The 22,583-nt window shown below is 41.4% G+C and overlaps 1 protein-coding gene across 1 annotated transcript in view; it reads left to right on the top strand.

The window, feature by feature from the left end:
- The window catches only part of dcbld1 (discoidin, CUB and LCCL domain containing 1), a 103,849-nt gene that overhangs the window by 55,844 nt on the left and 25,422 nt on the right, over window positions 1-22,583 (top strand). The window contains exons 5-7 of the mRNA XM_087981110.1: window positions 13,915-13,987; window positions 16,248-16,381; window positions 17,077-17,117. Coding sequence (XP_087837236.1) covers window positions 13,915-13,987; window positions 16,248-16,381; window positions 17,077-17,117 — 248 coding nt within the window. The remainder of the gene's footprint in view (window positions 1-13,914; window positions 13,988-16,247; window positions 16,382-17,076; window positions 17,118-22,583) is intronic.

The following is a 22,583-nucleotide window of genomic DNA, read 5'->3' as shown; positions in this document are numbered from 1 at the left end:
TTGTCACGGTTAGATGGGAAAGTGGCTAAACAAATGCAAGACATTGCATGAAGAAATGCAACTTAAATCAGTGAAAATGGAGTTTCCATGGTTTTCTGCATTAATTTAAGAAATATCAGGTTGAACCTGCAACTTGATAAGGTGGTGAGAAGGTCAGGGTCAGGATGGGATCATTAGTTTTGATGTTAACAGATGCCTTGCTCAAAGAGAAGCAGGACTGGCTTTTAAGTATTCGTGGATACAAGGTACTAAGGATGTATTAGAAGGGAAGGGTGGCAGTATGATTTCAGAGAACTAATGGTGCTACAGAGAGAGAACATCCTTGAAGAAATAAGTTATCTATTTGGCTGAAACTAAGAAACAAGAAAGGTGCAGTTACATTGCTCAGTGTCGTCTATAGACCACCAAGTAATGGGGAAGATGTAGGGAAATAAATTTGCAAGTAAGTTACCGAGAAGTGGAAAAATTATAGAGTAGATATAATGGAGTCTCTAATTGTTCAAAATTAGACTGGGATACTGATCATTTATTCTAACTTATAAGAGATTTGGATGTTACAGAGGCATAGAGTCATACAGCATGGAAACAGATCCTTCAGTCCAACTAGTCCATGGCGACCATGTTCCAAAACCAAACTAGTCCCAACTGGCCTATGTTTGGCCCATATCCCTTCAAATCTTTCCTATTCATGTACTTAGAGGAGGATATGTGGAACAGTCCATCTTCCGCAGCTACACTGGCACAGGTATCATCCGTCGTCATTTCCGCCACCTCCAAACAGACCCCACCACCAGGTATATATTTCCCTCCCTCCCCTATCAGCGTTCTGAAAAGGCCACTCCCTCCGTGACTCCCTCGTCAGGTCCACACCCCCCACCAACCCAACCTCGACTCCTGGCACCTTCCCCTGCAACCGCAAGAAATGCAAAACTTGCGCCCACACCTCCCCCCTTACTTACCTCCAAGGCACCAAGGGATCCTTCCATATCCACCACAAATTCACCTGCACCTCCACACACATCATTTATTGCAACCGCTGCACCCGATGCGGCCTCCTCTATATTGGGGAGACAGGCCGCCTACTTGCGGAATGTTTCCGAGAACACCTCTGGGACACCCGGACCAACCAACCCAACCACCCTGTGGCTCGACACTTCAACTCCCCCTCTCACTCCACCAAGGACATGCAAGTCCTTGGACTCCTCCATCGCCAGACCATAGCAACACAATGCCTGGAGGAAGAGCGCCTCATCTTCCGCCTAGGAACCCTCCAACCACAAGGGATGAACTCAGATTTCTCTAGTTTCCTCATTTCCCCTCCCCCACCTTGTCTTAGTCAAATCCCTCGAACTCAGCACCACCTTCCTAACCTGCAATCTTCTTCCTGACCTCTCCGCCCCCACCCGCACTCCGGCCTATCACCCTCACCTTGACCTCCTTCCACCTATCACATTTCCAACGCCCCTCCCCCAAAACCCTCCTGCCTACCTTTTATCTTAGCCTGCTGGACACACTTTCCTCATTCCTGAAGAAGGGCTTATGCCCGAAACATCGATTCTCCTGCTCCTTGGATGCTGCCTGACCTGCTGTGCATTTCCAGCAACACATTTTCAGCTATTCATGTACTTATCCAAGTGTCTTTTAAATGTTGTAACTGTACCTGAAGCCACCACTCCTTTTGACAGTTCATTCTACATGCAAACCACACTCTGTATTAAAACATCGTCTCTCATGTCCTTTTTAAATTTTTTCTCTCATCTTAAAAATATGCCCTCTAGTTTTGAACTCCCCACCCTAGGGAAAAGACCCTTGCTATTCATCTTATCTATGCCCCTCATGTTTTTGTAAACCTCTCTAAGGTCACTCCTCAACTTCCTATGTTCCAGTGAAAAAAATCCTAGTCTATCCAGCCTCTTTTTATAACTCGAACCTTCCACGTCCAGCAACATCTTGGTAAATCTTTTCTGAACCCGCTCCAATTTAATAATATCCTTCCTGTGGCATGGTGACCAGAACTAGACGCAGTACTCCAGAAGTGACCACACCAATGTTCTGTGCAATTTCAACGTGACATCCCAACTCCTATACCCAAATGAAGGCAAGCATGTAAACACTTTCTTAACCACCCTGTCTACATGTGATGCAAATTTCAAAGAATTATGTACCTGGACCCCTAGGTGTCTCTGTTCTACAACACTGCCCAGGGTCCTACCATTAACTGCATAAGTCCTGCCCTTGTTTGTTTTACTAGAATGCAATTCCCTGCATTTTTTCAAATTAAACTCCATCTGCCGCTCTTCAGTCCATTGACCGTATTAATCAAGGTCTCTAAGCATTTGTTGCCTATTCCAACTGCCCTTGAACTGCATGGTTCGCTTGGACTATTATAGAGAGGAGTTGAGAATCATTGCTGTAGATTTCAAGTCACATGTAGACTAGATTTAAAAAAAAAACAAAAAGACTGGGCTTTTACAATAATTGATGATAAGTGTCATGGTCAAAATTTATTGAAAGTAACTTTATTTGCCAGATTTAATAATTGTGTTTAAATTCCATCAGTGCCCTAGTGGAATTTGAATCCATGTCCCCAGAACATCAGCTAGTGGGATTTGTAATCCAGTGACACTACAACTTGGGCATCATGTTCTCATTGTGTAAAGGGCAGAGAATTCCTAGCATGTGTTCAGGTAAATTTTCTGCAGTAATACCACTCCTGTCCAATGAGAAAGCAGACATTGCTCGAACTATTTCATGAGAATGAGGAAGGTCAAGTAGCAATCAGGAATATCTTGAGGACAATGATCATTGCGTTGTAAGACTTATTCGTAAGTTTGATTATGGAGAATGGCAAGGAAGAATGCCCAGAGAAAGAGCAACTGATTAAAGCAGCCCACTTGATTGGCACCTCATCCCTAACCTTCAACATTCATCCCTCTCATCACTGATGCACAGTGGCAGCAGTGTATACCATCTAAACAATGTCCTGCATCAACCAACGCCCCTTCAACAGCACCTTCCAAACATGAGACTGCTGACTCCTAAAAAGACCAAGGCAGTCGATGTATGGGAATGCCACAAGCTGCAAGTTCCCCTCCAATCTACACATCATCCTGCTTTGTAAATATATTGCTGTTCTTTACTATTACCAGGTCAGAAGCCTAAAGCTGCCTTCCAAACAGTACGTGAGTGTACCTATCTCCCAATAGGCTGCAGAGCTTAAGAAGAGGGTTCATAACCCATCATCCTAAGTCATGATTTGGAGATGCCAGTGTTGGACTGGGGTGTACAAAGTTACAAATTACACAACACCAGGTTATAGTCCAACAGGTTGAATTGGAAGCACTAACTTTCGGAGTGCTGCTCCATCATCAGGTGGCTGTGATGAAGGAGCAGCGCTCCGAAAGCTAGTGCTTCCAATTAAACCTGTGGAATATAACCTGATGTTGTGTGATTTATAACATCATTCTAAGGGCAGTCAAGGATGGATAATAAATATCCACATCCTACAAAATAATTTAAAAATAACTAATCAGGGAAAGCCAATTTCAACAGGGTAAAATGGTATTCTACAATTCACCATCTACAGCTGCTTCATAAATAATACAACCTCCATCATAATGTCAGAAGGAGGGATGTTTGTTAATAATCACCATTCATGACTCCTCAGATACTGAAGCAGTCCACATCCAAATGTGTATAAACCTGAATAATGTACAAGTTTGGGCTAACAAAAGGCAAATAACATTTGTACCACACAAATGCCAGGCAATGACCATCTCCATTAAGAAACAATCTAACCATCATTGCTTGACATTCAATGACATTGCCATCACTGAATGCCTCACTATCAACACCCGGGGGGTTACCATTGACCACAAACTCAACTGGACACGTCATGTAGCAACAAGAGCAGGTCAGAGGCTAGAAATACTGCAATGAGTAACTCACCTACAAGACACAACTTAGGAGTATGACTCTCCTGAATAAGTGCAGCTTCAACAACATTCAAAAAGCTTGACGACATCCAGGACGTTGCAGTCCACTTGATTAATGGTACATCCATAAGCATGCATTCCCTCACCCACCTACACACAGTAACAGCAGTGTGCACTGCAGAAATTCACCAAATTTCCTCACACATCACCTTCCAAACCCACGATCACTCCCACCTAGAAGGACAAGAGTAGCAGACGCATGGGAATCCCACCACCTTCAAGTTCCTCATCAAGCCATTTACCATTCTGACTTGAAAATATATCACAATTATTTCAGTATTGCTGGGTCAGAATCCTGGAATTCCCTCGCTAAGGGCATTGTGGGTCGAGCTACAGCATGTGGACTGCAGCTCACCACCACCTTCTCAAGGACAATTAAGGACGGGCAATAAATGAACGCCTGGCCAGCGAGCTAAGGGCATTGTCGGTCGAGCTACAGCATGTGGACTGCAGCTCACCGCCACCTTCTCAAGGGCAATTAAGGACGGGCAATAAGTGAACTCCTGGCCAGCTAGCGATGCCAACATCCCACAAGTAAATTAAAAAGGACAAAGTACATCAGAGGTTTGGAATCCTACAGTGGGTAACTCACCTCCTGACATCCCAAAGCCTGTCCTTCATGAACAAGGTATGCACCAGGAGTGCAATGGAATGCACTCCACTTGCCTAAATGAGTGCAGGTCCAACAACGCTCAAGAAGCTTGACATCATTATGGACAAAACAGTCTGCTTGATTCATCCAAATCTATAAATATTCTCTCCCTCCACCACTGATGCTCAGTAACCACAGTGTCTGTCATGTACAAGAAATTCACCAAAGTGCCTTGGACAGCACCTTGCAAACTGATAACCATTACGATTCGGAAGAGAAAGGCAGCAGCTACATGGGAACAATACTGCCTGCAAGTTCCTCTGATTTCAGTCTCCATCCTGTTTAGCAAGTATGTCACTGTTCCTTCTTTGGCTTAATCAAAATTCCAGCAGGCCATCCCAAACATCATTGACTAGATACCTACACCAAATGGACTGCAATGGTTCAAGCAGCCAGCTCATCTTCTCAATGGCAATAAATCTTGGCATAGCCAATGACACCCATATCCCATGAAAGAATTTTACAAAATGGATCTGACTCATAAATTGGATGAAAAATTAGCAGTCAAGTTTGTAACTGAAGAAAGTATTGCTCTTGAGAAAGCGAGAGTTCAAATATAGTCATGAAGCTTTCACATGTAAGGAAATGCACCAGGAAGTCTGGAGTTCCCTGGATGATACTAGGTCCATGAGAAAAAATGAACAAAGAGTGGACCATTCAGCGCCTTGATCTTGTTCTGCCATTCAGTAGGATCATGGTTGATCCACCATTTCTCATGTCCATTTTCCTGTCCTTTTTCCGTAACCCTTTTGATGGGAACATGAGAATTAGAAGTGGGGTTAGGCAATATACAATCCTTTGAGCCCACTATACCATTTAACATGGTTATGGCTGATCTTATCCTGGTTTCAATTCCACTTTCCTGCCTGCTCCCCATAGCCCTTTATCCTGCTTTTCATCAGAAACATATCTATTTCTTTCTTGAATCTGTTGATTAATTCTCCCTCCACTGCACTCTGTGGCAGTGAATTCCACAGATTCACAACCCTCTGAGAGAAGTGGTTTCTCCTCATCTCAGTTTTGAGCCTCCCTCCTCTCACTCAATGTCTATGACTACTTATTCTCGACCAACCCACAAGAGGCAGCATCAATTCAATGTCCATCTTATCAATCCCCTTCAGCATTTCATATACTCCATGAAACTCCTTTCATTATTCTGAACTCCAGTGAATCCAAGCCCAAACTATTCAACTGCTTCTTCCATGAAGGGCCTTTCATCTCTGGAATAAATCTGGTGAATCTCCTGGAACTGCCTCCAGTGTCACCATATTCTCCCTCAAGTAGGGAGACCAAAACTGGACACAGTGCTCCAGGTGTAGTCTCACTGATGCCTTTTACAATTGTAACAATGCTTTTTCACTTTAAAAATTCAATCCTTTTGCAATAAATGCCAAGATTTCTTTTGATTTCCCCAGCTGATTAACATTCTTTCCAATTCCACCTTAAATATACACAAGAACACTGCTCCCACAGTTCTCTTTGGCAAGTAATTCCAAAGGCCTTCAACCCTCGAAGAGAAGGAACTCCTCTGCATCTCAGTCTTAAATTGGTTAAACATGCTGAGACTTTATTCTGAGACTATACCCACTAGTCCTAGACTATCCCATGAGGGGAAATATCCTCTCAGCATTTACCTTGTCAAGCCCCTTAAGAATTCTATATGTTTCAGCGAGATTGTTTCTCATTCATGGAGACAGGGGCACAGTTGAGGTATTAAATGAATATTTTGCGTTTGTCTTCACTAAGTAAAATTCTGCCCAGGTTGCAGTGAACTGGCAGGTAGTTCAAACACTTGAAACATTTAAAGTTGAGAATGAAGAGGTATTTCATAAGCTGTCTATACTTAAATTCAATAAAACACCAGAACTGGATGAGAGAGATCCAAAGCTACTGAGAAAAGTGATAGTAAAAATTGCAGAGCCACTGGCCATAATTGTCTAGTCTTCTGGAGACTTGGATGATGCTGGAAGACTGGGCAGATGGGGATGGAGGTCCAGGAGTCGGCCATTCAGCCTCTCAACCATATTCTGCATTTCAGTTAGATTTTGGCTGAACTCCATCTATCTGCCTTTGACCAACATCCTTTAATACCTTTTGATTAACAAAATGCATCTCTCTCAGAATTAAAATTCACAAATGGTGCAGCAGATGCAGCATCAATTGCCATTCGTGGAAGAGAGTTTCAAAATCGGCCACTTTTTGTATGCAGAAGAGTTTCCTAACATCTCTCCTGAACCATCTGGCTCTAATTCTCAGACTGTGCTCCCTAGTTCTCGAATCTCCAAGCAGTGGAAATAGTTTATCTTTATCTACCCTGTCTTTTCCTGTTACTACCTTGAAGACATACATGTTCACAACAGGATGTAAAAATAAGCCCAGCTATAGGTTACTCATTTTGACCTCATTGGGAAACTTTTCAAAGTGATAACTGGGGCAAAATTAACAGTCATTTTGGCAAATGCCAATCATTAAGAAAAACCAACATACAATTTTTCAAGGGAAAGCATGTTTAACTAAGTTGGTTGAGTCTTTTTGATGCGGTAACAGTGTATATTGATGAGGATAATTCTGCTGATGTGAGGATAAGGACTGCCAAAAGGCATTTGATCAAATGCTACATGACAGACTTGTGTGCTCAATTATAAGAAGGATAGCAACTACATAGGGCAAAGTGTTTTGGCGATATCCCCATAAAATTCTTGCCTGTGTTGCAGCTGTCCCTCTTATTCCATGTGCTCACAAGTCTTTAATGTAGCACTTATTACAGCCCCTCAGGTGCCGATTTGGTGAAGCCTGAATGGCAGCCCTCATGCACCGCAGGTGAGCTACGTTAGTAGCGAGTCAGACTTCCTCAGACTCTGTGACCCCCTCAGTGAAATGAAGTACCCCTTTGGAGTTTCTGTCAACAGTTCTGGCAGTGTCTAGAACTTGATGTTTGCTGCCAGGACTATAGGAAAGAGCACAAAGAAGACCAAATAGATCACAGAGTAAAGTAAATCAGTCAGATTCAACATTAACGCTGTATCTCTGCAAATGGTACAAGTCCTGCTAAGCTTCTCCAGCACTTCCTGTTTTTATTACCCCTCCAAACCTTCACTGCTCCAAAGAAAACCATTGGAGCCAATCCAATCTTGTCTCACATTTAGATTCTGCAGCCCAGGCAATATCCTGGTAAATCTTCTCAGCACCCTCTATAGTGCAATCACATCTTTCCTGTATTGTGCTGACTAGAGCTGCACGTGGTTGTCCAGTTGTTGCCTAACCAGCATTTTATACACTTCCAGCATAATCCCCATGCTCATATGTTCTCTTGTTTTGAAGAGTAGTGGCAAGGTGAGGACCCTCTGACAACTAGTCAGTATCAGTGAGAGATGCAAGAAAGGGTGAGGTTTCTCACAGAGAGGCAGACAAACTGGCAGCAGACTTGGAAGAACTCAAGATCTGAACAAGAAGAAGAATGTTTTAGTCTGTACTTAAGTAGGATTAACGTAACATAGGGGCTCAGTGGTTAGCACTGCTGCCTCACAGCACCAGGGACCCAGCTTCGATTCCAGCCTTGAGTGGCTATCTGTGTGGAGGTTGCACATTCTCCCTGTATCTACATGGGTTTCCTTTGGGTGCTCCAGTTTCTCACCACAAGCCAAAGATGTGCAGGTTAGGTGAATTATCCATGTTAAATTGCCCACAGTGTTCAGGGATGTGTAGGTTAGGTGCATTAGTCAGGGGTAAATGTAGAGTAATAGGGAATGGGTTTGGGTGGGATACTCTGCGGAGGGTCAGTGTGAACTTAGTGCAAATGGCCTGTTTCCACACTGTAGGGATTCTATGATTCTAGAATTCTATGAGCAGCGAATGGTGTGTATTCTGTTTTGTTAAGGGGAAGCTCCAGCCTGTGATTTGCACATTCTGCACTACGTGGGAAATGCTGGTCACTCTTGGATGACCACATGAACAGGCGGTGCCATCAGTTGGAGACCACTGTAGTGCATTCACGTGGCTGAGAGATTCATGGATAACAGGTTTCAGGATATCCTCTCCTTGAAGCTTAAAAACCTACCGGCAGAGAGGGATGGATGCCCATCAGGCAGAAGGCAGGTAGTGAGGGAATCCCTGATTGCATTTCATTTACAAACTATCTCTTGGCCTTAGGAATTGGTGAGAGTGAAGGTTTTTCTGCGGAGGCCAGCCAAAAACCAGAACTAGGTACTGTGGGTGGTCCAGCTGATCAGAGTCAGGGAGGAAAACATGGTAGGAGATTTATCAGTGAGGAGAGTAGGCAGGCATTTATGTGGCTATAGATGGGACTCCAGGATGGTACATTGCCTTCTTGTTGCCAGGGTCCAGGATGTCGTGGAATGGAATGGTTATAGGGTGTTCTGAAGAAGACGGGTGAAACACCAGAGGTCATGGTCCATGTTGGGAACAGTGAGATCAGAAGAAAGAGAAATGAGGACCTGAAAACTAATGATAGGAAGTTAGGGGTCATAAATCAAAAAGCAAGACTTTTAAATGTAGTAAACTTCAGATTACTCCTGGTACCATGCAGAAGTGAGTATAACAGAAGAAAGATAGAAAAGATGAATGTCTGGCTGAGGAGAGGTTGCAGGTGAGAGGGATTTAAATTCCTGAGGCAATGGGACTGTTCCTAGAGGAGGTGGGAACTGTACACATTGAAAGGCTTACATATGAGAAGAAACGGGATCAAACATCCTTGTGGGGAGGTTTGCAAATGCTGTTGGCTTAGATTTAACTCAATTGTCAGGGACCTTGGATTCAGAGGAGCAAGTGATTCAGATGGAATTAAAACTCAAGTGAGTGAATCAAGGATGCAAAGGAAATATTGGTTAAATAGAGTCTTGCTCATCTCAATTCTAAATGGAGTACATTTTAATGCAAGGTGTTTGAGGAATAAAGTAGATTAACTAAGGGCACAGATAGACACTGGGGAGTATGATATCATAGCTATGTTTGAGACTTGGCCGAAAGATGGGTAGGATTGGTAGTTCAACATTCCTGGTTGTAAAACATTCAGATAAGATAGACCAGATGATAGAATCTGGATCAGTGGTGCTGGAAGAGCACAGCAATTCAGGCAGCATCCGACGAGCAGCAAAATCGACATTTTGGGCAAAAGCTTCACTCACTTGCGTCATCAGGAATAGGCAAGGGTTTGCAATCAAGGAATCAATTATAACAGTAAGGAGGCTTTTATTTGATGATTAAATGAGAGCAAGTGAGTAGAAATAAAAAGAAATACATAAAAGGAGCAAACGCCATTGGGTGTCACCATAGGACTCTAAATAGTCAAGGAGAGATAGAGGATCAAATATGTAATCAAATTTCAGAGAAGTTTAAGAATAATAAGGAAGGAATGGCATAGAAATTTAATGACCCAGATATTAACTGGAGTAGTTATAGTGTGCAGAATAGGGAGGGAAAAAATTCTTAAATTGCATCCAAGAGAACGTTTTTAGCCAGTATATAGCCCAAGAAGGGAGGGGTCAGCTCTGGATATTAAATTTGAAATGAGCTGGGGTAGAATGAAGGCATATCAGTTGGGGAGCATTTTAGAGACTGTCATCATAGCTTAGCTAGATTTAGGTTACTTTTAGAAAGGGATAAGGATGGGCCAGAAGTAAAAATAATCTAAACTGAGGAAAGGTAAATTTTATTAACATTGATTATTAAAGATTAATTTGCAAGTGAACTAGGAGCAGTCACGTGCAGATAAAACTGTCTTAGAGAATTAGGAGGCATTCAAGGGGGAAATCGTGAGAGTACCAGGACAAATATATTCCCTCAAAGTCAGAGTGGATCCAAGACCAGAGTTCCTTAGGTGTTAAGATTAGGATTAAGAAAGATAGCAAAGCTATGGCAGATATTGAGGGTTCAATAATGGAGAGTTCCAGGAGGAGTATAAAAAGTTCAAGGGACTAATTATGGAAATTAGGAAAAGTAAGAGAGTGCATGAAAAAGCACTGGTGGATAGAGTAAAGGGAGAAAAAGAAAGTTAAAGAGTTGAGCCCACTGGGTGCCATAGAGGTAATCTGGATGTGAACAGTACTCATTGAATACTTTGCATCAGTCTTCACAATGGAAAAGGAGGATACAGGTATAGACATCAGGGTTGAGGGCTGTGTAAATATTAAAAGAATTTAACATAGAGAGAGTGATGAAGTACTGGTTTTAGCAGCCTCATAGTGTATAAATCCACAAGCCCAGGTGACATGTGGCCAAGGCTGTTGAAGCAGGTAAGGGAGAAGACATTAGGATCTCTGGCAATAATTTTCAAAACTCTGAGGTACCAGACTAACATTGTCACATGAGTAAAATAATTACCTGGTAGAAGCATGAAAGGTCCAGTGAATGGATGAAAAATTAGCTGAGAGGCTGGAAATAAAGTGTAATTAATGGTGAAGCAATTATTTTACAAATTGAAGGAAGGTACATGTTGGAGTTCCCCAGGGATTGGTGATAGGATGTCTGTTCTTCCTGATCGATATTAATGGCCTATACCTCAATGTACACAGCAAAATTTGTGGAGGATACAAAACTTTCAAGTATGTGGACCATGAGAAATACAGTGTCGAACTTCAAAAGGATAACGACAGGTTGGTGAAATGAAATGGCTGGTAAAAGTTAACTAGGCAAATGTGAGGACTGCAGATGCTGGAAACCAGAGTTTAGATTAGATTGGTGCTGGAAAGGCACAGCAGGTCAGGCAGCATCCAAGGGGTCCTGCTCCTTGGATGCTGCCTGACCTGCTGTGCTTTTCCAGCACCACTCTAATCTAAACTCTGGTAAAAGTTAGCACCAAGAAGTGATTTTTCGTGGATAGACATAGAGAGATAACAGAAAATTTGAAAATTACGATTCTGAGGAGGTGCAGGAGCAATGGGACCTGATATATATTTGCATAAATAATAGAAGCTGGCAGGACAGATTGCAAGCACAGTTAATAAAATCTACAGTAGCCTGGACTTTGCTAATATGTGTATAAATTACAAAAGCAAACATTTTAAAAAGAAAGTGGAAAGGATAGAGAAACGATTCATGAGAAGAGCCCCAGGACATGTGTGAAGATGGAGAACAGCCCAGACTTATCCCATAGAGATAAGAAGTCTGATTGGAAATTTGATCAGCGTACAAAATAGAATAGATAGGGTGAAACTGTTCCTGTTGATGGAGGGTTGAAGCACCAGTGGGTACAAATCTGAAGTAATTGGCAATAAAAGCAGTGGCAACTTGTAAATGTTTTCATGCGGTGAGTGGTTAGGATCTGGAATGAACAGCCTGTTCATGTGCTGTTCAACTGAGGCTTTCAAAAGGGAATTTGGATCATAATCTGAAATGCAAAGATTTGTAGGGCTGCAGGGGAAAAGGAAAAGAAGGGCACTTGGTGAGTCGTTCTACGGGCTAATACAGAAACGGAGCCTTCATTTGTGATGTAAACATTCATGATTCCTCAAAGACAATCAAGCCAGATTTTAATGAATTTATTGTTTCCCTCTAACTCTTCAACCTTGGAGAAATGCCTTCCAACTTATTTAAAACTCTTTACTGAAATGTCAGACTAACTGAGCTTTCTCTGAAAAATTTTCTGCTTCAGAATATGTGTGCTTTATTGCTCGCATCTAAGCAAATTAAAGTACTTAGTTGGATTAATTTGGATATTGTGATCACTATATAGTGACCCACGTTTCTCTCTTCACATTTTTGATTTGGAAAATGATGCAATTGTCATGATGCGTTTACCATTCAATGTAATTTAACCCAGCTGATAACATGATTTTTGGTTAATTGTGTAAAACAGTTATAGATTTCAGGTTCCATTGTATGATTTGAAAATATATTCTGGAATAACAGACAAGTGAAGTGCTGAGTGAATGCTACATCATCTACCACAAAAGTATCACTGAGGTGAAAGCAGAAATTAGTGGAAATACCTGATAGGTCTAATCACTATTGAGTAAATGGGTGAGGGGAGGGATGAAGAATCTACATTTCCAGTTAGCTTTCATTTGAACTGCAAGAAGATTGCAGATCATAGGCAAATGCAGAGCCGAGGTTGTGAGGACTGGAGGAAAGAACAGTGAAGGAGATCTGTGATAGAATGATAGGAAGGTGTGATTAAATGATAAAAGGGTGTTGCAGGTGGACAATGATGGTGATGCTGCAAGTTTTAAAAAAACAAAAGGTAGATCTCGACAAAGTGTTACTGACAACAGACAGAGCTCATGTGAGCATCTACTCCCTGAAGAAATTGTTGAACTCCACATAGCATTCAGAAGGTTATGAAGTGTCTAATCAAAATGTGAGGTGCTGTTTCTAAGCTGGCATTGGGCTCTGTTGGAACAGTGTATGAGGCTGAAGTCAGAATTGAGTGAGATGGAGAATTAAGACGGCAAGCAACCTGAAGCTCAAGGCCTCATGTGAAGCATAGCAAGGTGTTTGGTAAATGATCTACCCCGTGCAAGGAAGACCACGTTGTGAACAGTGAATGCATTGCATTAAATTGTAAGAAATACAAGGGAATCATTGTTCACAGTTCTTGCAACTCTGGGAGGTGAGGGAGCAGGTTTTGGGATGGTGGAGAAATTGACAAGAAATGAAGTAGAAGACACATTTGTGGGATCATACCTAAATGGTAAAGGATAGAAGCTGTTGGGGTAAAAGAAAGAACACGAGGAAACAATATAATGGATTTGATAGGGCAGGGAAAAAAAGTGAATGGCAGTGCAGGAAATTGGATAGACAGATTGAAGAGCCTGGTTATCAATGGAATGGAATTCTCATCATAAAGTAAAGGAGGAAATTTTTCAGGCATTAGTTTTGGAAGGTAACATTATCTGCTTTGAGATGGAAAGATTGGGAGAATGCCAGTCCTTTTAAAGAAGTATGTTTTGAAGCAATTTCTGAAGAAACCTATCTACCAATCTCTTTAAAAAAACTATTGTTCCTCACACCCAAAACATTTCAAACTTAGAATCTCAGCCAAGTACTTTGTGTAGATAAGTTTTAAACTCAAGGACTGTTTTAGCCTGTTACAAACCTTGAGTTACATTTCAGGCCAAGTAATTAATGTCATCTTTGACGAGTGAGTTGCAGTGTCTTCTACATAAGTAGATCTTTGTGGTTGAGGATCTTTTTAAAGCATAGTAATCTGAATGTTGGAATTTTTCTGATTCGAAACCTGGAACAGACCTCCTGTTATACTGCCGTTTAGGGAAACAGAAATTAATTTGATACTTTTCATGTTTGTTTTAGCAAGAATTGTCCTGCTGGTTGCAAAGCTGTGATAGGAGAAGTCTCTGGTGATTTTTCTCAAGGATATAGGCATGTGAGTAACAAATGAGAAAATTTTACTTTTTAATTCTCTAACTGTTCATTTCATAGATCCTGCTTATGAAAATAAAATGATGGGGAGCTCAAAGCTATACTGAAACTGATCCAGGTTTTGCAATTGATCAAAGATAGGTAGAAATATAGGCTGTGAAGAGGATGTAAGAAGGCTACAAAAGGAGAGAGGTATGTTGAGTGAGTGTGTAAAGATCTGGCATATGAAGTATAATGTGGGTAAATGGTCATTTTTTTTCGCAAGAGGAATAAAAAGAAGCTTATTATCCAAACGGTAGGAGATTGCACAGCTCTGAGATAGAGGGGGATCTGGGTGTTCTAGTCAGTGAATCATAAAAGACTAGTGCAGAGGTACCACAAATAGTTAGGAAAGTTAGTAGAATATTATAAATTATTGTGAGAAGAATTGGTACAAAAGTAGGGAGGTTATGCTTCAGTTAAGTGGGCGGCACGGTGGCACAGTGGTTAGCACTGTTGCCTCACAGCGCCAGAGACCCGGGTTCAATTCCCGCCTCAGGCAACTGACTGTGTGGAGTTTGCACGTTCTCCCCGTGCCTGCGTGGGTTTCCTCCGGGTGCTCCGGTTTCCTCCCACAGTCCAAAGATGTGCAGGTTAGGTGAATTGGCCATGCTAAATTGCCCGTAGTGTTAGGTAAGGGGTAAATGTAGGGGTATGGGTGGGTTGCGCTTCGGCGGGTCGGTGTGGACTTGTTGGGCCGAAGGGCCTGTTTCCACATTGTAATGTAATCTAATCTTATACAAAGCAGTGGTGAGACTGCATCTCGTGCTGTTGAACGCCTCACTTTAGGAAGCTTGTGAATGTGTTGGAAGCAGGACAGAGAATGTTTACCAGACTAAAACATGGAATGGACAGGTTGGCTTATGAGAAAGGATGCTCAGGCTAGATTTGTCCTGCTATAGTTTAGCAGTGTAGGAGGTGACTTCATTGGAACATACAAGATGCTAACAGGCCTTGACAAGGTGAATAATATTTTAAATACAACATCAACTTACATTTTCATGGCACCTTTTAAAATAGTAAACTATTGCAAAATTCATCACAGATCCACATGATGAGTGTTTAGGAGAAGCATCCAAAAGGTTGGTTAGCAAGGTACATTTTAATAATTAACTGAACACAAAAGGAAAGCTGCCAAAACTCAGTAGACAAGAGAGCGTCTGCAAACAGAATTAACATTTCAGGTCAAAGTTCTCTTTCGTGAGAACTTGTTTTTGTAATAAGCTTTAAGGATTCTCCTTAAGAGAGGAGAAAGAGCGAGGCAGAGGGCATAACAGAGCCGAGAAGTAAGGCATGTGGAGGCATTGTATGGGCTGCATAAAACACAAGAATTCGAGATGTCTCAGAGGATTATTGGGATTGCAGATTGTGGATAGAGAAGTACATGGAGAGATTTTGAAAAAAAGTGAGAATTTTAAATTTGAGGTGTTCCTGGATCAGGAACATAACCATTGGAGTAGTAAATTCTAGAGGAAACAAAGTCATGAGTGAATGTTTCAGCAATACCTCATTGCCAGTTCTTCCCACACAAGATTGTTGGAATGTGGAGTTCTTAGCCACAGGTTGTGGTTTAGACAAAGGTCATCGTTACTCATCCTGTCAGCTGTCTAGTATTTTAGCAGCTGACACAAATGAGGAGACAACTTAATATTTGTAATTCAGCAAACTTTTGTACATGTGGAGTAGGTCAGGAGATGTGTCAGAGGTTGCGATATAACTGAGATTTCCTAACTGTGCGTCACCATTCCTGGAAACCAGTAGGTGGAGTGATATTTGTTAAAGTGGTAAGTACTGAGCAGGATAGGAGGCGTAGTCCCTAGTCTTAATCAAATGTGTGATATTTTTATCCACCTTAGAATGCACATTATGCTATGATTTAATGTTTCATCTAAATGGCAGCGCCCTCTCTGTACTGTTTTGGGAGTGAAACTTGAATTATTGGTTCAGCACTCTAGAGTGGGACTTGAACTGAAGCTTCTGAAGTGAAGTGTTACCACTTTGGCAAGACTGAAATTCTTTACCAACTTTGGATTTCCCCTTAACTGTCCCTATTCCAATGGAGGTAGTCCCAGGATCTCAAGAATCGATTTATCATGCTCAAAAACAGGATAATGCAAAAGATGGGAAACTTTGATTATGAAATATTTGTTTACCTTTTTGTAAATGAAATAACCAATTTATTAGCACATTGAAGTTGCCCATCTAACTAACCTTGTTTCTTTCAGACGTCGGCCCTTTGCAAAGCTGCCATTCATGCTGGTGTAATACTAGACAGACTGGGTGGCAATATAGACGTTGTTCAGCATAAAGGTCTGAGTCGATATCCAGGTATCCTGGCAAATGGTGTTTTGTCAAAAGAGTAAGTAATAAGTTTCCTTTGTTTCAGTTCAAGTTCAGATTCAAATCTGTTAATGAAGAAATAAATTTATTATGGTAGCAAAATATTTTAAGATAAATTGAAATGTTTAGTTTCTCCCCACAGCCCCTTAATCCAAGGCAACTTGGAAATCAAAAATTGTTGTTGAGAATTGAATCAAATGTATCATTTTCAGTAATAATTTTTTAGAAGATTGGGAATAATTAGCTTGTGCAACATCTCTTCAAGTAGAGCTATACAGCTTTACATTGACTCTTCAGTGGCAGAAGGTACTCCAGGTTGCTATCAGCACTCCCTTGTAGATTTCCTCATTGATATTGTTGCCAAGCAACGCATGGACTTTGCAGATAACTGCTTGTTGTGCCATCTGCCCCAGGGAATCACTACAGTCAGAGTAACTCCGCTTAAAGTAGTTCTACGCAAACACATCTTTGTCTCTCATTACCTTAAAGAAAGGAAAAGGAAAAAGAGCAAGTCAAAATTTATTTAGTATTTCACTCCAGTGTTGTCTTAGATTGTGCACTAAAATCTGGTAGCAGGGCTTGAAGCTACAAAAGAGTAAGAGCACTGAGCCCAACCTACCATTTGGGATAGAAGTCATTTGTGTTTACTCTATTTAAATGTCTGACTGAAAATATATTGTAATAATATTTCTCCTCCTCTTGTTTCATTTTCAGTGGATCTCTGTCAGATAAACGGATTGTGTTTAACACTAATGGTAAGCTAGTATTGTTAAAAGTATTAACTTTATAAATTGTTACGTTTGTGAATGACTCTTCATTTTGGGTAAAATGGAGGAATGAAGGAGGTCATATGAGCAGTTCTCACTTCTTCCCTGACATAAGCTTGGGCTGCTTGGTTATCGAAAACTTAAAGTGTGACCCAGGTTATTTATCCTGGGAAGAAAGTACAAGATATTCACACTCTGGAATAAGGGCATCTCTGATGACTTTGTATAGTCTATTGGTCTCCCAAGTCTCACAATGAGCTGTTAAGAATATCCGATTTCATGAATGATTCTACTCATTCCAAGAAAGAATGGACTTGGATTTAGAAGGTAATTAATCAGCATTTGTTCTAGATACAAAGCATGTGTGATTCACATTGCTGTGGACGTGGAAGGGAAATGATTCAGTTCCCTCCAATGTGGAAACAGGCCCTTCAGCCCAACAAGTCCACACCAACCCTCCAAAGACTAACCCACCTAGACCCATTTGCCTCTGACTAATGCACCGAACATTGTGGGCAATTTAGCATGGCCAATTCACCTAACTTGCACATCTTTGGACTGTGGGACGAAACTGGAGCACCTGGAGGAAACCCATGCAGACACTGGGAAAATGTGCAAACTCCACATGGACAGTCACCAGAGGCTGGGATTGAACCTGGTCCCTGGTGCTGTGAGGCAGCAGTGCTAACCACTGAGCCACCACGCCACCCCTGAAACAGGTAATGGAAAGCTATTGTAATGTTTGTTAGGATTTCCTCAGAATGTTCTTGAACCTTTCAGACAAGGCAAACAAGAATTTGAGGTTAGAGGGATAGAGGCAGCCGATGTGTATTGTTTACCACATAGAATATAGGTAAGAGCTCACACTTTGATTGCAAAGACCAATTCCAGGAAGATTTAAACAAAGCTGGAAGATTTGCCTTTGACTAAAGGAAAGGATTCCAGAGAAACCATCAGCACCAGAGTCAGTTCATGGATTTGAATTTGACAAGTGGAAAAGGGAAGCAAGCCATCAGGAGCTGAGACCAGCTTTGGACTGGCTTCTGCAGAATGAAGTGTCCACTTAAGGGTCAGGATAAACTATAATCACAGATAGGACTTAAAATCATTTTAAAAGTTCCCCCGATTCAGGGCAAGTTCACTTCTAAAACTAAAGTATGATTTTCCTACAAAATTAGAAACAATACTGGATGAATATTAATTTGTTTTGCTGCAATTATTAGGTCACTTAACAGCCTGACTTAGGACAATGGCTTATAGGCCGCCTTAGGCCTCACCTGACCCACATAAAATTGCAAAGAAGTCAAGAGGAGGCAAAGGGTGATAGGATGGTCATCAGAGGAATTCTATAGGCCCTTTCCTACCTGCAAATCTGTTGGAACACCAGTGTGAAATTCTACTCCTCATTTTGAGACATAATGCACCATAACTTAAAAGCCTTCTGCAGTTCTTTGAGGAATTAAGAATGCTAATTTATGACTGTTATTCTTATGTAACAGATTTTCAGAAAGCCTTCCGCAAATTTCCTCATGTGTGGCTAATGAAAACATCTTAAAGCTTGTGGAATAGTCAGTAGTCTAACTGATGTGGCAGTTGAAGACAAGTTGGCGAGAGTGCAGCTCCACAGGAATCTTTGCAGAAATCTGTTCACAATGTGAATGATTGGCAACTGAGTTTTTGTAATATGATAAATATGCCAATGATGCAAAACCTTGTGGGCAAATGATGAGAAAAATTAAGAATGATTCTCTCCAGAGAGACTATGGAATTGAACTGTGTGACAGATAAGTTTTCATGTGCATAAAGTCAATAAGTTGTGTATAAAAAAAATTGCAGATGAAACTTGCTGACTACTGATACCTTCCATGACAAAACTTGCTTTCTTGCACAGCATCAATTATCTTAACGTTAACTATACTGCAACTGCTATCAGGAAACAATGGTTATAGATTAATTTTAGAAATTGATATTGTTCAGTCTTTACCACTGTACAGGCTGCTTGAAGTTTTGTCTTTCAGGGCTGCTGCTATCTGAAAGCAAGATGTAATAGTTTGAATTTTCAGTCTGGTCATAAACTAATGACTATCAGAATATGCATTTTTTTTTGGTGAGGTCCTTATTTATTAAATTACAAGAGCTGTTCCTGTGCAGAACATTAACAGCAGAATTACGTAAAAGGATCAGCAAAAACCAATAAATATTCAGTGTGGTAGTTGTGGTTTGCAGAACACTGGGACTTTATTATCTTCTAAGTGGGTGTGTGGGTTGCTGGAGACCATCACCAACTTGGTTTCTTTGCAGTAAATCTATTCGAAGTTACACTGATGGTTCCATCAAGTGCTGAATAGGTTTTTCCATACAGGTTTAGATTTGATGTAACTCCAATGAGAATAATGCCAGTCTAAGACAATATTTGCTAAAGTAATTCAGAAGAATGATTTTAAAAGATCAACAAAGAATTTATAGCACAAGTAAATGTCAATTGACTTGGTGGATTGATCTCATTGTTTCTACTCTGTATGAGCTTCCCCCACCCCTATTTCACTTAAACATTTCAGCATATTATTCCCAGGTACCAGCTGCCTTAAAGGCATCTATGCAGTTTGTGGTAGTTGCTCTGTGTGGTGAACTTCCTATACCAATAGAGAAGGGAGTTATCCTGAACTCCTGATTGGATTTACTAGTTACTGCCTTAAAATTGGACCATCTGGTTTTCAACTGTGCACATATAGCCACAACTCACCCCTGTCTACCCTGTCAAATCTCCTTTATAATTTAACTCTTTCAGATTACCTATCAATCTTCTGAAGAGAAGAGATTCAATTGGTTCACCCTTTCCTGATTGTAAACATTTCAGGCTGTATTTTCCCCTCCCTGCAATACTGAGGAAGTTTACAAAATTCAAGAAGAGTGTAGAAATCTTGAACCTGGACGTCAGGAAAAGGTTTTGCAATTTTCCCCTCCAGCTTTGAAAGACAACTTCAGATTCTTACGACTATTTTTATGCATTGTGTCTTGTCATCAGCCACACTCACCTAGTTTCTTTGCCATATCCAAATCTCCTCCTCTTCCTGAGAAACTAAACATCTTAAGTTCCGGATATGTAAAAATGAAGCAGATACCTGACGGGCACGGCTCACTAAATGTTAGTCCTGGCATCATCTATCTGTGTCTCCAGCATTATGTATTGCACACTCCCATATTGTGTGGCCGCTATCTTTGTTAAGGTTTTGTTGACATACTGGTAGCAGCAAACTACCAGCCTCCCTGCACCTACGGTGGCACTCAGATAAACTGTTACACCACTCCAGTCCTTCACACTTTTCTTCGGAGTAAAGGGTCGCCTATAAGTTGAAAACTTCTGCTGGATCATGTTACACACAGTGACAAAGCCATATCTCAGGCATCTACAAAGGATACATCTTCTAGCTCTTAGCTTGATTTCTAACTTGGCACTTTCTTGTCTTTTAGTGCAGTGGGAAAGGCATCCAGCCGGTCATGGTGGTGAGCAAAAAACTGTCAAAGGGAGTGGACATGTTGCTGTATGGCACTATATCACAGCTACAGTATGCCCCAGCAGCTTAAATGGCAAATGCTGTGCATTGCTTCAACTGAATGACTATGTCTGAAAGTCAAAAGGGTGCAGTCTGATGAAAGAGGGGGCTTTGTTACATTATGTAAAAAAGTTTGTCTGATTCCAATCCAGATGATTGGTCATAGTCAGTCAGACATTTTGATTTCCTAGATTCCATGGATCTATATCCTTGCAGCCAATCTATTGGGTCAAGTGCAACCAATCCTGGGATGACAATTCAGTTGGTCAGGCCACCGTGGAAATTTCAGACCAGCGGCTGGGCCTTGCTCAGTTTGAGTTGACCTGCAAAGTCAGTCAGGGCGTGGGCCTTGCTCAGTTCCAAAGTCTTGTCCAATAATGGTTAAAGGGCTTATCAACTGGCAGTCCAAAAGTCCATTCAGATCTTGGGATAGACTTCATTGCGCTAATATTTCAGCAATAATCCTGATGACTTGTGCTCCAGAACATTCCCTATCCCTAACTAAGCTGCTCCAGCTAAATACTGGCATCTTTCGGACAATGTTCTGTATTCAAAATGCAGGACATATCCAACAAGCCTATTAATGTCCTATCACACTTCTCTCGATCATCAGTAAAGTCTTGGAAGGTGTCATCAACGGTGCTATTAAGCAACACCTGCTCAGTAACACTCAGTTTAGGTTTAGCCTGTGGCCACTCAGCTTCTGACCTCATTACAGCCTTGGTTCAAACATGGACAAAAGAGCTGAATTCCAGAGATGAGGTGAAAATGACAGTTCTTCCCATCAATGCCACATTCAATGGAGTGAGGCATCAAGGAGCCCTAGCCAAACTGGAATCAGTGGGTAGGAGAAAGTGAGGTCTGCAGACGCTGGAGATCAAAGCTGAAACTTTATTGCTGGAACAGCACAGCAGGTCAGGCAGCATCTAGGGAACAGAAGATTCGACGTTTCGGGCACATGCCCTTCTTCAGGAATCAGTGGGTATCAGGGAACAAACTCTGTGCTGTTTGGAGTCATATCTGGCACACAAGACAGTTTGTTTCTTAGAGGTCAATCAGTTCAGCTCCATGTCATACTTGCAGGAATTCTTCAAGGTGGCCTCCTCCCAGACCATTTTCAACTGCTCCATCTGACCTTCTTTCCATGATAAGGTCAGAAATAGGGATGTTTGCCAATGATTGCATAATATTCAGTATAATTCATGATTTTTCAGGTAATGAAGTAGTCAATGTTCAAATACAACAAGATCTGGACAATAACAAAAACAGAAATTACTGGAAAGGCTCAGCAGGTCTGGCAGCATCTGTGGAGAGAAATCAGAGTTTTGGGTCAAATGATCCTTCCTCAGACCATTAACTCTGATTTCTGTCCACAGATGCTGCCTGACCTGCTGAGCTTTCCAGCAATTTTTGTTTTTATTTCTGATTTACAGCACCTGCCGTTCTTTTGGCTTTTTTAAAGATCTGGAGGATAACCAGGCTTGCGCTGTCAAGTGACAAGTAACATTTGCACCACAAAAATGCAATGATTATCTCCAAAAGAGAATCTTCCTACCATTACTTGACATTAAATGAATTTGCCATCACTGAGTTCCCTTGCTATCAGCATCTGATGGGTTACCATTGACCACTGAACTGGACTAGCAATATAAATACAGTGGCTACAAGAGTTGGATCAGAGGCATCTCACCTCCTGGTTCCTTAAAGCCTGTCCAGCATCGACAAGGCACACATCAGGAGTGTGATGGAATACTTCCTACCTGCCTGGACGAGTAACGCTCAAAATGTTTGACACAAAAGAGGACAAAGCAGTCGCTTGATTTGGCACCACATCCACAAATATCCAATGCCTTCACCAGCAACTTTCAGTGGCAGCTGTATGTATTATCAACAAGATGCA

The sequence above is a fragment of the Chiloscyllium plagiosum genome, unplaced genomic scaffold, assembly GCF_037043375.1.
Source record: "Chiloscyllium plagiosum isolate Xiang-an unplaced genomic scaffold, Cpla_swu_hap1 HiC_scaffold_3, whole genome shotgun sequence".
Classification (NCBI taxonomy): Eukaryota; Metazoa; Chordata; class Chondrichthyes; order Orectolobiformes; family Hemiscylliidae; genus Chiloscyllium; species Chiloscyllium plagiosum.
This window is presented reverse-complemented; position numbering and strand designations above follow the sequence as displayed.